This window comes from Pieris brassicae, chromosome 8 (genome assembly GCF_905147105.1).
Source record: "Pieris brassicae chromosome 8, ilPieBrab1.1, whole genome shotgun sequence".
Taxonomy (NCBI): Eukaryota; Metazoa; Arthropoda; class Insecta; order Lepidoptera; family Pieridae; genus Pieris; species Pieris brassicae.
In genome coordinates, this window is record NC_059672.1 from 1376673 (window position 1) to 1392322 (window position 15650).

The 15650-nt window shown below is 36.1% G+C and overlaps 2 protein-coding genes and 2 long non-coding RNA genes across 4 annotated transcripts in view; 3 read left to right on the forward strand and 1 right to left on the reverse strand.

The window, feature by feature from the left end:
* LOC123713016 (ski oncogene) overlaps window positions 1-4974 on the reverse strand; it is a 56671-nt gene extending 51697 nt beyond the window's left edge. Inside the window, exon 1 of the mRNA XM_045666483.1 lies at window positions 3794-4974. Within this exon, the coding sequence (XP_045522439.1) occupies window positions 3794-4594 (801 nt within the window). The 5' untranslated portion in view covers window positions 4595-4974. The remainder of the gene's footprint in view (window positions 1-3793) is intronic.
* A 1679-nt stretch (window positions 4975-6653) lies between these two features.
* LOC123713060 lies at window positions 6654-7077 on the forward strand. The gene is made up of 2 exons (XR_006754153.1): window positions 6654-6851; window positions 6951-7077. It is a non-coding gene; the product is annotated as an uncharacterized LOC123713060 (long non-coding RNA).
* Window positions 7078-7293: 216 nt separating this feature from the next.
* Window positions 7294-14792, forward strand: LOC123713061. Its single transcript, XR_006754154.1, has 3 exons — window positions 7294-7432; window positions 11043-11240; window positions 13218-14792. It is a non-coding gene; the product is annotated as an uncharacterized LOC123713061 (long non-coding RNA).
* LOC123713059 (sepiapterin reductase) lies at window positions 7428-8501 on the forward strand. Its single transcript, XM_045666548.1, has one exon. The coding sequence runs from the start codon at window positions 7443-7445 to the stop codon at window positions 8244-8246; it is 804 nt and encodes a 267-aa protein (XP_045522504.1). The 5' UTR covers window positions 7428-7442; the 3' UTR covers window positions 8247-8501.
* Window positions 14793-15650: the final 858 nt, after the last annotated feature.

Consider the following 15650-nt stretch of genomic DNA (forward strand, 5'->3'; position numbering starts at 1 on the left):
CTTCACTTCAGTTAGCTTCCGCCCTGACCTTCAGGCGATTGACCACCCTGCGGCGACCCAAGCCAAGGTCTCGCAGGAGACGCTTTTGCGTTAGTCGCGGTAAAAGTTCATCCGGCCGCCAAAACAGCTCGAGTTGAGATGTCAACGCACTTCAGGCCAAAGGCGAGATTCCATTAAAACAACTATTAGTCTTGTCTTATTGGTTAATACTAACTCAGCAGAACTAGATGCAGAGTTTACCATGTAACTTCCAATAGAAGTTAGAGGTGCCCAGATCCTTTTCCATGCTTTTCTTAGTAGATATTATTATTTTTAGGCACCACCGGTGCGAAATTTCGGAGTTGTGTTTCCTCCATATTTCTGTCAGCTCATCCAACTCAACTCGGTGTCATTGAAATAGAAATTAGTTTTTTAACGTTTTTATTTTCTTTAATATCCGAAGTGGAAATGCATTTTCTGCCCACGAAAGAAGCTCTTGATTGACCCACAAATCACGGAACGTGTCAACCAAAAATAAAAGAAACGATGGGAACCATCCAAGAGGTTTGATCGTCACATGAGTTAGGTAGAGCTCCAGACTCGCTAAAACACAATCTATAGAAGAAAGTAAAAAGATTTAGGACGAACTATGACTTCCGTCTGTCAATGTATAAGAGTCAGACTTGGCGCTAATTATTTAACTTGTAAGGCAGTTCCTGTTGCGCTCCACCACTATGTGGAACCAGATGCCCACTGATGCATTTCTGAACCTCGACTTAGGTTTCTTCAAGAAACGTACCGACTCTTAAAAGGCCGCTCTAATATAGAGTGTCCATAAGCGACAATATTACTTAGCATCAGGTTGGGCTCCAGGCCGTTTGCCTCCTGTTCTATAAAGCAATATCTTTACAAGATTGTAAACATAAGACATAACCCTGAGAGGCATCACTCTAAGGCGTTGTCTACCCTATCACATCCCAGTCCCCATATTGCCGTTGCGTGCTAATAAAAAGCGAAAAGAGAATTCCAAGTGGACCATTAACTAACACAACAGAACTGCACATAGTTATCGCAAACGCTCACGTATAATTTGCATCCCGTCAGCATGCTAAGTAGATTCTATTTTAGCTAAAGAGGAGTATTTTTCATTTGCCTCTAAGAAAGCTTCTCAGGAACGAGGACTTTGGGTGGTACTGCCTCACTGGCAGATCTTAGCACGGGGAGAAGTTTTACGTCTTCCACTACAAATTTTCCGAGCAGAGATATGCGGAACTATCCCCGGAGCTTTTGAAAAATTCGAAATTTCCAAATCATTGTCATTTATCTTCTGCCTCGTAATAAGCTTATATATATTCATTGTTATTCAATTTATCCTTTGGATCACCTTTTACATTTTTGTTTATACATATTATTATTTATTTATAGTTAGTGTTCCATGTTATTTTGCGTTATTTTTTGTTAATCATTTATGTACTTCTTGTACCTTACCCCCTGTAGGTGTCTTATATTGTTCCATATTAGGGTTGCCTGAAAGAAATCGCTTGTTATAAGGCCGCTCGTTGCCTAATAAACTTATGTAACCTGCTTTTTTATATGTATGTTTTTTGTATGAGGCAACGAAATGTAAATAAATAAATAAATAGTTTCTTCGAAGGTCATTCCAGAATTGTTTTTAACCTTGAATAGCGCTACAGATTGCGAATTTTCCCAAACGGGATCCTATCTATATATAAATTTGAATTTCTCTATATACCAACAAAACAATGCGTTTTCTATTTCACTGTAACATTGCGCAACTCCTTCTACAACTCTATTTGTTCTACTGTTGTTCCAAATTTTAACAGCTGATGATGCGCGATACACCTACAACTCACAAGTATAATATTATGTGTGTATTCACAGGTGTAAGTAGTATTTAAGATTGTAATAATGATCTGTCTTATTTTCTCACTTCCTCTCAAAATGGCGATGACTCCTCAGGCCCTTAATTATCGTGGTGAGCCTGCCCTAGCTTTGAGACAACCTTGAACCCTAACTGTAGGGCTCCGTGTTGTCTTAGGTCTCTCGGTGCAGACATCCACTCGGTGTACTCATTATATTCACTATTTATGTGGTCGGGTACATCTGGAGGGCTTAGGGATTAGGTATCACCCCCTACTACATTTAGTTATCATGTGCAGCTCGCTAATACAGTTTTACAGTCAACTGCCTGGCAAGTTCAGCAAGAATTTCACATCCAAAAGTCTTTTGAACAGCTCAAAAACATGCAGTTAGTAGTAGTAGTCTAGTCTAGTGGTCGTTTTAAAATGATCTAAAATCATTATTTATCAGACACAACTTCTGAAAACGTTCGTTGATGAGACATCCGATACTACCAAAAATCCTTGAAAACATCGGATAATAAATTATCAAATAGATAATTCATTATCCGACGTTTATATATTACACAGATAATAAATTTTGGCAAAAACAAATGATAATGTGTAATTCTTTATTATCTGTGTTTTTAAGGTCTCACATCTGTCTCGACCGTCTACTTGTTTATTTGATTATTATACTATTTTTTTTTTAATATTTACAATTGATGAAAAAATAAATATGTATTTAAAACAAAATCATAGTCAGACCTAGTAAATAATTGGCCATGGGGCGCAAAGGCGAAAAACTTTAACAACTATGGAATCAATAGTACCAGGGTCCCAGAAGTACCGCGCATGTTACCAAGGAAATCATGCCCGTCCGTACTTCATAATGTTACCTCACTTTCAAGACCAATTAAATTTATTAAGCGCGTTTCGGAATGCACATTCATAATACAAAAGTCGTGTACACAGTGTGTCATTGATAAATAACACGTGTTATTTTTCTACATACTCCTATACGAGTCAACACGAAGATTCATTTCGGAATACTACACAATTTCTTTAACGTTGGTCCACGAAACTGCTTAGCACAGTGTTACACTGTATTTACTGTTTACTTCAATGTAAAGCTAGCCTAATCACAAAAGATGTCCATAATTACACAGTGCGCATACTCTAAGTGCATGCAACGATATTGCGTGCAATTTGACGAGGGTGTGGTTTACAAGGTATCAATCTTGACAAGAAATCAGCGGTACGTCAGTACTATAGGATTTTGATTTAATTAATTCATAAAATCAGACTCATTCATTGGTTTTTGTGTCTGCGCTGTGAGACAGCTAAAAACATTGCAATTGAGATTGTTTTTATTAGTTTAAATAATAAAAGCGAAAGATTATTTTGATCTGACAAGCAATTTGGTTTGGAGTCCTTTCACTGTATTTTCGTGTTTAAAATCACTCTACTAAACAAATTCGCTTTGCCTTGTTCTACAGTCTATGGATATTATGAGTGAACGTTTTTTATCTCTGGCTACCTCTTCCACACATAAATTATCTATAGAATTTAATTGAGTACGCCCAATGGCGTAAAGTTAGTACAACTTTTAAGTCTTGTCATACTTCGAAAAATGTATATTGTTATCTTTTTATTAGTAATGCTTAGTTTTTTAATGTTGAAGTATATATTATTTTTATAAAGTCCTTGACTTATCAGTCGAGTATGTACTTACATCTTATTCGCAAAATTGACATGCCCTCGTTTTATCGGAGACAGACGCTGTGACGTCAATCAGCCGTTTCATATACAATCTCGGATTATACACGACAAATTCTAATAAGATACCAATTAGAATGAAGTATGCAATTCATGTGACAATGAATGAGGAACTAAACCGCAATAATAACGTAATAATAGGTAGTGGCAAATAGATGATGTCAAGGTCATTTTACCTGCTTTCTTTTGATCGGTAATTGCTTCACCAGAGGGTGCGATGTGACAGCGTGCGTTTCCCTCGGCTCCCTCGTGGCTACATCATCCAACAAAGCTTCACACTTTTCTTTGTCCCGTTCATCGTCCGACACCAAAAGGAACCGCCTCCATCTCGCCGAATCGAATCCCCAATGGCACGTTCGATGCTCGGTCGTGTGAGTATGGCATACGAACCGACGCGGAACATAGATCCCGCGACATTCCACACACTGCACTAGTCCTAGTTCTGGCGCGCAAACACCTCGCGCACCCCCGAAACACTCATGATACACCCGAAACCCAGGCAACTTTTTGGCAGCCGCCGCCGGGGCGTGCAATAGAGCCGCGCAAAGCCGCTCCGCATCCGTCTGAGTTATCAAACCGCAAGACGGAGCCGTCCTGGGCAACACGCCGGTCGACTTCAACTCGTGTAATTGCTCTGGCGTGCACCGCGAACAGTATATTTGTAAGTCATCACACACGCGATTGATCTGTTCCAAACTAAAGTCCGTCAGAACCGAGGTCAGAATCTGCGGGAGGCAGAGTCGACGTTCGCCACCGACACTGAAGCAAGATATCGGCTCTCCTTCGAGAGCAGTCTCGCCGCGTTCGCCTAGCACTGGATCGGCGGCGAGGAGAATGGGCGGCGCGGCTCGAGGCAGCGGTGGCGGCGGCGCCGACGGCGGACCTGCACGCCCCACGCCGGGGCCTTGGAGGCTCCGCGGTGCACTGGCTTGATAGGTTCTTAGCACCGAACTGATATGAGGCGTCACAACATCCATGGTCGCGAGCTACGCCCGACTAGCGCGCGAACGGCCGCGCGTACGCGAGACGCCTCGACAGCGGTCGGAGCATGTCTGCGACGGATTGCGCCGCGCTCGCCTTCCCCGCGCCTCCTCCGCCGCCCCGTCGACAGATCCGTGCAAAAATAAGCGACGAACTCATCACTGGGCTGACATTTTCCTATTCGATTATCAACTGATCAATAAAATACAGGTGACCGGACGAATATGGCGCGTTATATCTATGCGTAAAGGCGTGGATTCCGAGCGGTCACAGTCAAAGCAGCAGACGGATGGCTCGGCTACTGGAGAGTCTAGCCGGCGCCCCACACCTCGCGCCCCGCTTCGCCGCGACGGGTCACGTGACCGACCTTCCCGTCAAAATATCCAGAATGGCGTTGCGAGTCGGCGCTACGTATTTCACATAGAATACTTACAACAGATAGCCTAAATGGTAAACTAATAAGAATTTTTTTTTTAATTAGGATGATTTACTTATAAGGATTTGGAAAGTAACGGTTCAGAACAGTAAAGAAATCAAAATAAGATGTATAGATGACCACATAATAAGGTGATAAAATATTGTAAATAAAACCTATAAATTAGAAAAATTAAATGTTATTTACTTACTTAATTCACATTTGATGAATATGATATATAGTAAAAGTAAAACTACCATGAAACTGTAAAATTCAAGTAACTTATAAAAAACTAATTCTAAGTAAAAACTTCTTAGAGCTAGGAATAAGTAGGTTTTCATTGAAAACCATCCGTGAATTATTCTGTTTTGTTTATCTTTGATTGCGCGACACGCGCGGGGTTTAAGATTTGAGGTGCGGGGGGGAATTAGGTGCGGGACGCGGGGCAAGGGCAGCCGTGTCTAGAGCGACCGCTCACAGCTCCGTGAAAACTGTTTTTATCATTATCCAATATTGAATCAAAATCAAACATATTACAGTGGAATAGATACTATTTTTGCATGCAGGTTAAATTATTGTGAATGTCATTAGAATCACCAGTTCATTGAAGTGTGTACCAACGCTTATATCATTGAAATAAGGTCGGATATTGCGTGTTCGAATAAACAAAGCGTTTTGTAATCGCGACCGCCTGCAGAGTGGAGCTATTTTGTACAGTACTGAGTTGTTGATGTTTTGCGTCATAGTATTTTGTATGGACTTAATTAAAGAAACTAAAGAATGCTATTCATTGTAAACAAATTTTCCTCTACCCGTAATAAGCTTACATCGTTCTATGGTTATGAATTAATTTTATATAGTAGTTTATAAAAAGTGAACTAATAATATACATATTATTAACACCCTAGGGTTTAACATATAATGTCGATAACCAAATTTTGTAATTTTTTAGGTAATTGAGTATATGGATAATAACTACTTAAATATAAAAATATAAACGATAGGAGTACTACAATACTTTGTTCAAACTGGATTCAAATTAGAAATCAGAATTAACTATAACAAAAGAAAACTAGGTGCCTATTAAATATTGTTAAAATATAATATGAGAGCTACATCATCAAAAACAAAGAAATCAATAGTTGTCCTTATACATTTTACAGTATTAGTTACATTTTGCCAACATTGCAAATATTTTCTGTAAGGCAAGAGTTTATTATATTTTTAAAACTCTCAATTATTAAATTTTCATTCGTAGAATAAGTAGAGTAAACAATGGTCCTCTAGGTAGGTATTAATACCTACCTAGTATCTAGCTTAATATTTCTTGGCGTATTTTTTTAAAGACCACAATCAAAACGCAGCTAAACTTCATGTTATTTATACATGCCTCTTAACTAAATTTTAAAGTAAAAATACCCCCTTAAACTAAATCATTTTCTATTTGTCTTGGCCATCTAGCTCGCTTTAAAATATAGTGTAGACCATACCTAGTGAAGAATTGACAATATAGTGTTGAACTAAATGCCTAGATGGCAGTAAACTACAGTATGAAAATAAAAATTGAATATTCTGTAGTCTGTTATATGACATATGTCAAAAGTATTGAGCGTATTGCGTACTGTTTTGTCAAATTTCAACGTCAATCGTCAATCGTTTCTGTTTTTATATTAGCAAATTAATTTATACACTTTCGCCCGTATTTGCAAATTAAGTTTTTTCTTATTACTCGAAAGATATTGAATGCTATGCGTCGAGGCTAGAATATTCGTGAGAGCTAATCTGCAATATAAGTAAATTAAAATAAACTCGGCAGGCATTCGGCTTCGAGCCTTCAAGTGAGTCAATACGTGACGACTCCCTCATAATCGTCTAAAGTATATCTTTTGCCGCTGTTCTTAGAACGAATAAAAACATTTATTCTACATTGATTTTAGATTTACATGGATCCTTGGGGTAGTAAAATTAGTATATCAGAAGTTCCAGCAGAATTTGAAGATAATTTCAAGCCTGAACAGAAGTTTGATAAATTGACTGATTCTGCCGAGTACCTCGCCGTTCTCGGTAGGTTTATTATCCGCTGTTTATATTTTTCCCATTATCTATAATTTTTATCACTTTTAAATGGTTTCATTTGAGGGGCAATAATTATCGGAAGGTCACGTACCCTTTGAAGCATTATAGTTACTTTTTATATTTTCGTTAAGTCCTTCGTATGTTTCTTTTGCAAACAAGTTTTATTTTAATTATTTCTTTACAGAAAGAAAACTAAAAGCCCTAAGGAAAAAAAATAAAGTAGTTGAAGACCTAGCTGCTTACAGAGCTGACTGCCTTGATCGCCTCTTAAGAGAAGGCTGCGATCTTGACCCTGTCATTGGTGATACTGACTCTGAGAAACTCATCCAAGAATAAACTAACAGTAAGTAATCATGGCATCATCATCATCTAACATTGATCTAACAGGACCTACCTTCTGCATTGTGACTGGGGCTTCACAGGGCATTGGAAAAGTCATTGCTATAGAGTTTTCTAAATTATTTGGCCCACATTCTGTGTTGTTGCTTTTGGCCCGTAAAACAGAAGAATTAGCTCAAACTGCAAAACTCTGTGAATCTGATAATGTTAAAGTTATCTACAAATCTGTGGATTTATCAGTAGCTACTGAACAGGAGATGTGTGATATTATTAGCCTGGCATTAAGTGGCCACAAAGTGACAGATTTCACCGCTAATATAATTTTCCATAATGTTGGATCTCTGGGCAACTTGTCCATTAAAACATCTTGTATAGAAAATGTTAAGGAGATGAGGGAATATTATGACTTGAATGTTTTTAAAGTGATATCATTGAACACTCAATTTTTAAAACTGTTTGAAGAAGTTGAAGACAGGATTATCATTGTCAATATTACTTCCCTGTGTGCTATTAAACCAATGAGCGGTATGGCATATTATTGTAGTGGTAAAGCTGCTCGTGAAATGTACTTTAGAGTCCTTGCAGAGGAGAAAAAGGGCATGATAGTACTTAACTATTCCCCTGGGCCAGTAGAAACCACTATGATCGATTATGTCATTGATAAGACTGTTAATGAGAATCTCCGTGAGGTATTCACCACCTTCAAAAACCAAGGTACTCTGTTAAAAGCCGAAACAACAGTTAGAAAATGTATCAAAGTCTTAGTAGCTGGTCGATTTAAGTCAGGAGATCATGTTGATTTCTTTGATGATGAATAGATTCCTATTATATACTCAATGTTTGTGTGTGTAGCTTCTATCTATGCGGTATTGTGATCTTATATAATAATTATTGTATTGTAGGTACTTAGGTATGTTTTCACTTGAGGCTATCTAGTTATATGCTTACTGGTTTCATGTATTGTGAAATTGTATTTCCTTACTCAAATTGCAGAATCCTATTTACTCTTAATTGTATTTTAATAAATTATTATGTATGAATGCAATTCATAATAATAAACGCTTAATGTTGAACGTTTTTTTACTTACCCTATAATTTCTAGTTCAAATGAGTTACATTCATATTAGCTTTATTACATTTCAAAGATTAAATACAACAAATATATGACGCAAATAATGATTACACAACATTATGAAATAAATCATTAGTGGAAATAATACACAACTTTAAATGTTAATAACAATTTTAATTTAGATCATATTTTTTTACGTAAAACATTACGACATTCGTTCATTTAACTTAACTTATCGTAAGGTGAGGTTTGCAGTTCACGTATTTTTTTTAAGGATATTTAACAATTGATCAACCATTAAACTGGTTCTTATTAAACACTAATCACAGCATAAATTATGCTGCAAACATGTTTTTAGCCAGTGAAGTACTGAACGGAACTTTACACACATCATTGCCCATGAAAGTAACCAACTCTTTTGCGTAATCAGATCGATAACACAATAATAGTTAACAAAACGTGCTTCATCGGGCTCTTTTAACCGTTCACAGTTCAACTATTGAACCGTTCAACAGTTCAATAGTTTACGAATTAATTCGACTTAAGGTCCATCAAAAAAAAAGAGTATCAATTTTCGAAAGGTCGACAACGCACTCGTGTGCATTGTATGCAGTGTGGGTATTCTAAATGTATCAATAGGCAGCGCTATCACTTAACAACAGGTGACGGGCTCACCTGTTGTTAAGTGACCCCCCGGTTGTTTATTTATTATATTCGAGAAATGATATTTACATTACACAAATATATTTCCGATTCGTAACAGAGTTACCACAACGAATTTTCAATTTAAATTTAAACTACGATCGTTTATATTTTTATCTTAGTACGACTGACGCGAACCTATTTCCTATACAAGATGCGTGTCCAAGCATCGCACTGCTGGACTTTTATCGCTTTATTCTATTATTTTAGTAGCTTTTTGGGCTAACAGAAATACAAACCAGTATAGATATTTATTTATTTCCACACAGCTATCATAAATTATAAAATATACAACAAGAAACGGTAATTTTTTTTTAAATTCTCTATCTATATCTCTGCGACTTGTACCCCATGTAATAGAAAGGGGGCGTTATGGCTTTGGAGCCCTTATAAAAAATAAAAAATAAAAACAATTTTAAATCATTTATTCTTATATAAACACAATGTACACTTATGAACATAAAACAATTAATAAAAATGAAATGCTTCTAATTTTACATTTACTGCCAGTTTTCAAATCAATTTCAATAAACTCTTTTTTAAATCGCTAAGTTTTTTGTTTTACACAATGTTTATAAGCAGCTGCAACCATTACACCTCATTAATTATCTTAGGTAATTAAAAATAATAAAATAAATTAAATACAAAGTTTTGTCATGATGTACCTAAATGATATTGTCTCATTTCCCAGTGGGTCCCACCCATTTACATGCGCCTCTTTAACTGCCGTGATTCGAAAAATTCACCCAAAAACAGTTATACTTATATATAGCCAAAGATAGCATATATAAGATATGCAAGAAGGTTCAAACATTTACGAAACCTTAAATTTACTTAATGAAAACCCATATTACAACATTTAGTATTAATATTCTTATTTACGGTAATATCCCCGTCTTTATAGGTGTAACGATTTCTGTGCAATCAATGCCTTTTTTAACCGAATCCAAGATTTGTTCATTTATTTTCACACGTAAATGCGTTCGACTTCGATTCAACAGGGAAATAATTTCAAATAACTGGGTACGATATACGACTATTGCCAAATAACTTCATTCTAGTTTCAAGCCCTTGATACTTTTCGTTTGTGAAAGTAGTCTAAGCGGTCATACTAATAATTAAGATATAGATAAAAATCAAACTACCAACTATTGATTATCTATGTACTCTACGGACTGTTCTTGTTTATGGCTAAACTTTTTTTTGAGTTATAAACACAACATTTTCTGTCTTATAACAGAGATTAATTTCAACAAATAGTACAATTTTAGTTTGAGCAGGTATACATCCCGATTCCTATTTATAACTTAGAGTCTACGTCACTATGCTTAGTTCGTTTTTTTGTTGGGTTTTGCCCAGGTACAAAATAAGTTCTCTTGTTTTATATCTATGTCCATAGGTCAGAAAATGATAAATGCAATTTTATTACCTTACAGGACAAGCAATTAAACTATTAAGAAATCTTGAAGGCTCTATTAAAATATGAAACACTCGATATATTGATAAGTTATACTGAGCAAAAATGTACTTATCATTGTCTGATCTATGACCACAGATATACATGAGACCTTGCGTTAAGTCTGACTCCCGTCTGTCAAAAAAGTAGTGACGTTCATAAGTGTGCACAGCTATCAATATGAATAAATGGCATCTGTTTTGAATATAGACAATATTAATTTATGTCATGTCACGTTGGATAATTCATTTTCGCGTCAGGGTCATGAGTCATGACCCTTTTATCGTTAATTATCTATTCCGTTAATACATAATTGTCGACTCGTAACTTGGTCAAATGCACGTGGTAATGGTCGTGAATTAAAAAAAATATTTTTTTTTTCAGTTATCCAATGACGGCCGGGCGCAAAAGTCTCTTTCTTTTCCTCATGAATCTGGCCTGGAAATGCCGGTTCAGTATGCCGTTACTCCTCAGTGGAACGATGGCGTTATTGGGGCAGGCCTGGATGTTCCAGATTCGAGTCCAAACCGTACAAGAATTGCATGAGAATGAGGTTTCATAGTTATATAGTAGTTATCTTTGGTAATTGATAAATTTTTAAATAAACTGTATTTTTTTCCGTTATATTTAAAACAATGGCGCTATAACTCACGGTCTTGGCGAAAGATATACGTATGTGTACTGATTTATGTTTCTTAATAGGCGGTGGTTAGCCTTCTGTGCCCGACACGCCGTAAACTTTTTGGGTTTGTTGAAGGTCGGTTTCCTCACGAGGTTTTCCTTCACCGTACGAATGTGCACATAGATAATAAAGTCCATTGGAGCTGGGTTGAGAGCTACAGCCTCATTCTAGGGTGATTTACTAATCGACGTCTGTAAAACTACTAGAGATACGTTAGGATATCGATATATAAACCACAATCACATATTCACTGGAATTGCTATATTTAATAGAAAAAACTCAGAAAACAAAAATACTACTAATCCTCGTATATGTATATGTATTATATATTCAAATATACCCCTCCATTTATATTAAATTACATTTTTAAGAGCTTGTAGCAGCATAAATGTCGTATACAGTCATTTGCCGATTTGAAAAACTTTGTAAATCATTTTATTTATTTATTGAAGTTTGCCATATCATATATAATACTATATTTACAGTATATTTTTGGTTTGTTTACTAAACAATACTTTCTTTAAAATTTATCAGCCCACTACCGAAAATCCAGCTCCGGATAAGTACTGTTTAATCCGTTAAAATCGCCTAGAATTTGAATGAGCCTGCCCTCCTAGGTTCGTCTTTGCAGACGGAACGTTTTCAGAAAAAATTTAATACATTATTATGATACTATTATCCTAATGTATGTATGTGTATGTATAGTTACGAGTTAGGTCCAAGTTCTGCTGGTAAATAAAACAAAATGCCTCGGTTGGGAAAGCTTACTTGTCCGTATAGTGTAGTAGTGGCGTCGTATTAGCCGAGCTTTATTAAATTACGAGTCGTTTATAGAAAGATCGACGACACGTATCCAACTTTTTTATTTACTTCTAATAGTTGGTTATAATTTATATAACAGCTACCCTTGTTATATAAATTATGGGTCCTGTATTCCAACCCTGAAAGTATACTATAAGATGTGTGTGTACAAAGTGGTACGATGAAAGAAAATATTTTGAGGTGACCGGCAAGTACCAAATATAGACATCGTGTGTGAGACAGTGCTCCCTTTTACTTCTCTTACCTACTCTCTTTTACACTGGCATTCCCCACCTTCCATTCCATGCATCTCCCAAAAATTATTACAGTAATTCACTTCTGTGTTACAAATGTCTGACCTGTATCTTTGTTTTAGTGATAAATTTCAGTTTTAAATTTTTACTTTATTTAATATTGAGATAACCATTACAATTTCCTTTAACCGTTGGATGAGTGGAGTACACTGATTTATAGGTCTCCCTAGACATAGTTCAGGCTTCAATACCTGCTAAAACAATGTACGCAGAAATATGTCTGTTTCATACACGATTGTGTTTCTGATGTTTTATAACCTTGGGGGCGAGGGAATGCGCAACGATACACGAAACCCGGAACCTTGCGTTTGACATATACTAATAATATAGAGATATATTATTATTTTTAGAATACATCTCAGCTGAGGTTGAGAAGGGATATGGCTGTTCCTAATGAGCAATTTGTCCTCAGCTAAAGTTGAGAAGGGATAGGGCTGTTCCTAATGTGCAAATTGTCCTCAGCTGAAGTTGAGAAGGGATATGGCTGTTCCTAATGAGCAATTTGTCCTCAGCTAAAGTTGAGAAGGGATAGGGCTGTTCCTAATGTGCAAATTGTCCTCAGCTGAAGTTGAGAAGGGATATGGCTGTTCCTAATGTGCCAATTGTCCTCAGCTGAAGTTGAGAAGGGATATGGCTGTTCCTAATGAGCAATTTGTCCTCAGCTAAAGTTGAGAAGGGATAGGGCTGTTCCTAATGTGCAAATTGTCCTCAGCTGAAGTTGAGAAGGGATATGGCTGTTCCTAATGAGCAATTTGTCCCCAGCTGGCATATTACGACGATGACGATATGGACGACGACTCCCGGGACACTGAATCCACTGACTCTTGGGAGACAATAGTTGAAGAAGTGGCGTATGGATGACTGTTATTCAGCTTAATATTCCACCATGAGCGCATGTGTTGTTTAATCGTTTAATACCAGGGTAGATTTTCTGGAATATTTTATGTCAGAACAACTTTGGCTTCAGTATGAAATTTACGATAGTTTATCAATACGATATTGTCAGTTGTTGACACCTCGAAAATGTGTTGTGATACGTTTTTGTTTCCGAAATATTTTGTGTAGTTTACTACAAGTATTCTATTCGAGCCTCCGTTTAGTACCAAATACGCTCACGGTGCGCTTCTAAAGTATCACTCCTCACTTTTCTATTGCAATAGCTATTGACTTTACCGTCAATACCAATGTTAGCAATATTTCATTATTAAATGACGTGATTCATTAACGTTTCAACTTTGCTGCTCGGTTTTAAGGTTCATTTTACAATGTATATTATCAAATATCTGTATTTCGGCAGGATTAATTCCTACTTATTATTGTGGTCGAACTTAGATCAACACCAGATAGTCTGTACGCTAAATAAAGCGTCGTATCGAAGATCAAAACAGTTTTAAATTAACTTTTTTTATGTCATTACTAGACAGGTAGACATTCGACACTTTTGACAGATACGCCAGTTTTCTTACCGCACAGACTATCTGTCATACAGTCTAATTGTTAGAGGTTTTTGTGGTTTTGACATATCTACGTTTTTTTTTTTGTCAATTTACGTCGGAATTAGTTTCTGACAGCTGACAGCGTTTTCAAATTGTGATTGTGTTCAGTTTATTATTTAATAAAATAAATAAATCAATGTAAAACTTTGGACAGTGAAACAAAATTGTCGTAAATATAAATAATTATTTAATATTGGGTCCTAATACTATAAGAATATCACAAAAATCTTAAGTAAGATTCTGTTAGACTTAACGCTGAGTAAAAATCCAATCGGTTAGGAATAAAATATTTTTTCTAAAACGATAATTTTATTTATTAAGAAACAAACATTTATTTTTCATCATCACTTTAATAGAAACAAGAATAAGATATAAGATATAAAGTTTGTATTTGACTCACATCCTAGATCAGTTGCACAGATAATAATAATTAATGACAGCAAAGCGACTTTGCTAGTACACAAGTAGACTTTTGATTCTCTATTAAAAATCCTGTTAAAATTATAAACACTGTTAAAATTCAGGTATTTATTTTATTTTTTGCCTTAAATTATTTCCTGAACCACTATATATCTGGTTATCCTGTGTTAGTAAATATTTGCAACAGTAAGTATGTATCAGGAACCCTCTCCGGTAAGGCTTGCCATCTTTCTCTTCAAAATTCAGGTATAGGAGTGTTTAATACTTAGCTCTAGGTCGCCTTAGCCTTAGATTTTTTGTTTTCATTCATCACATTCCGTGGAATATATCGATTTGTAAGCATGGTTACATGGTACAAAGCCCACATCTTAAACGTAGTGTTTTTATAGTGATAAGAGGAAAATTATTGAATAGTTATTCCAGTTTAGGTTTAAAAATCTGTATATAACAGGGGAAATGGGCAGGAGGTTCACTTAATAATTGGAAGTGTTATCATTATTTATGCCTATATATATTATATATTTAGTGAGCCCAATTTTTTTATTTTCTACCGACCCTTTTTAATAGCTATAATATTACTGTAATAATTGTATAGTATAAATAGTGTGGGAGTGGAGTGTTAACCACAAATATAGGTTTAGTTTACGCGTGTAACACAAACTAACCCGAATGAACACATGATATTTAATCTAATTTATAAAACTGATCTATTTTGGAGGTCCACGGATCTTTTAATCCGCGATACTCGTCGAAGTGGTTGGATTTGCCAATATTTTTTGGCGATTTATTTAATCCTAGAACCAGTTATGATAATAATATGGATCGACGCTAATACTCGGCCTTGAATGTTGTTAAAAATATATTGTTTGAATATTTATAGAATTATATTTATAGAAATCAAAAATATAGTGTTGATATTATAGCACTTAAGTGTGATAAAATATCAAACGGACCGATGACTTGTTTTCGACCAATCACACACGCGATAGCAGTCAACCAATCACGCCAATTCATTCAAACGAAACGCGACTAATTATAATTAGTACGGTATTGTATTCTAAAGGGTTTAGTATGAAAGATGATACGACGATCGTGATTTTGGACGCTGCCGACAACTCACAAGCTAGACCAACTAAAGCTTGAGCATTAAACAAGGGAGTGGGAGAAGGTGGAAGGTTTGCGCATCGTACAAAGCGCGGGACACAAACCTCCACGGATTCACCAATCACGCGATTGACACATCACTCTCCCAGTGGTACCAAAAAATCACTTCTGCGCC

Coding starts and splice junctions, on each gene's coding strand:
- LOC123713059 (XM_045666548.1), top strand. CDS start 7,443: ATGGCATCATCATCATCTAACATTGATCTAACAGGACCTACCTTCTGC.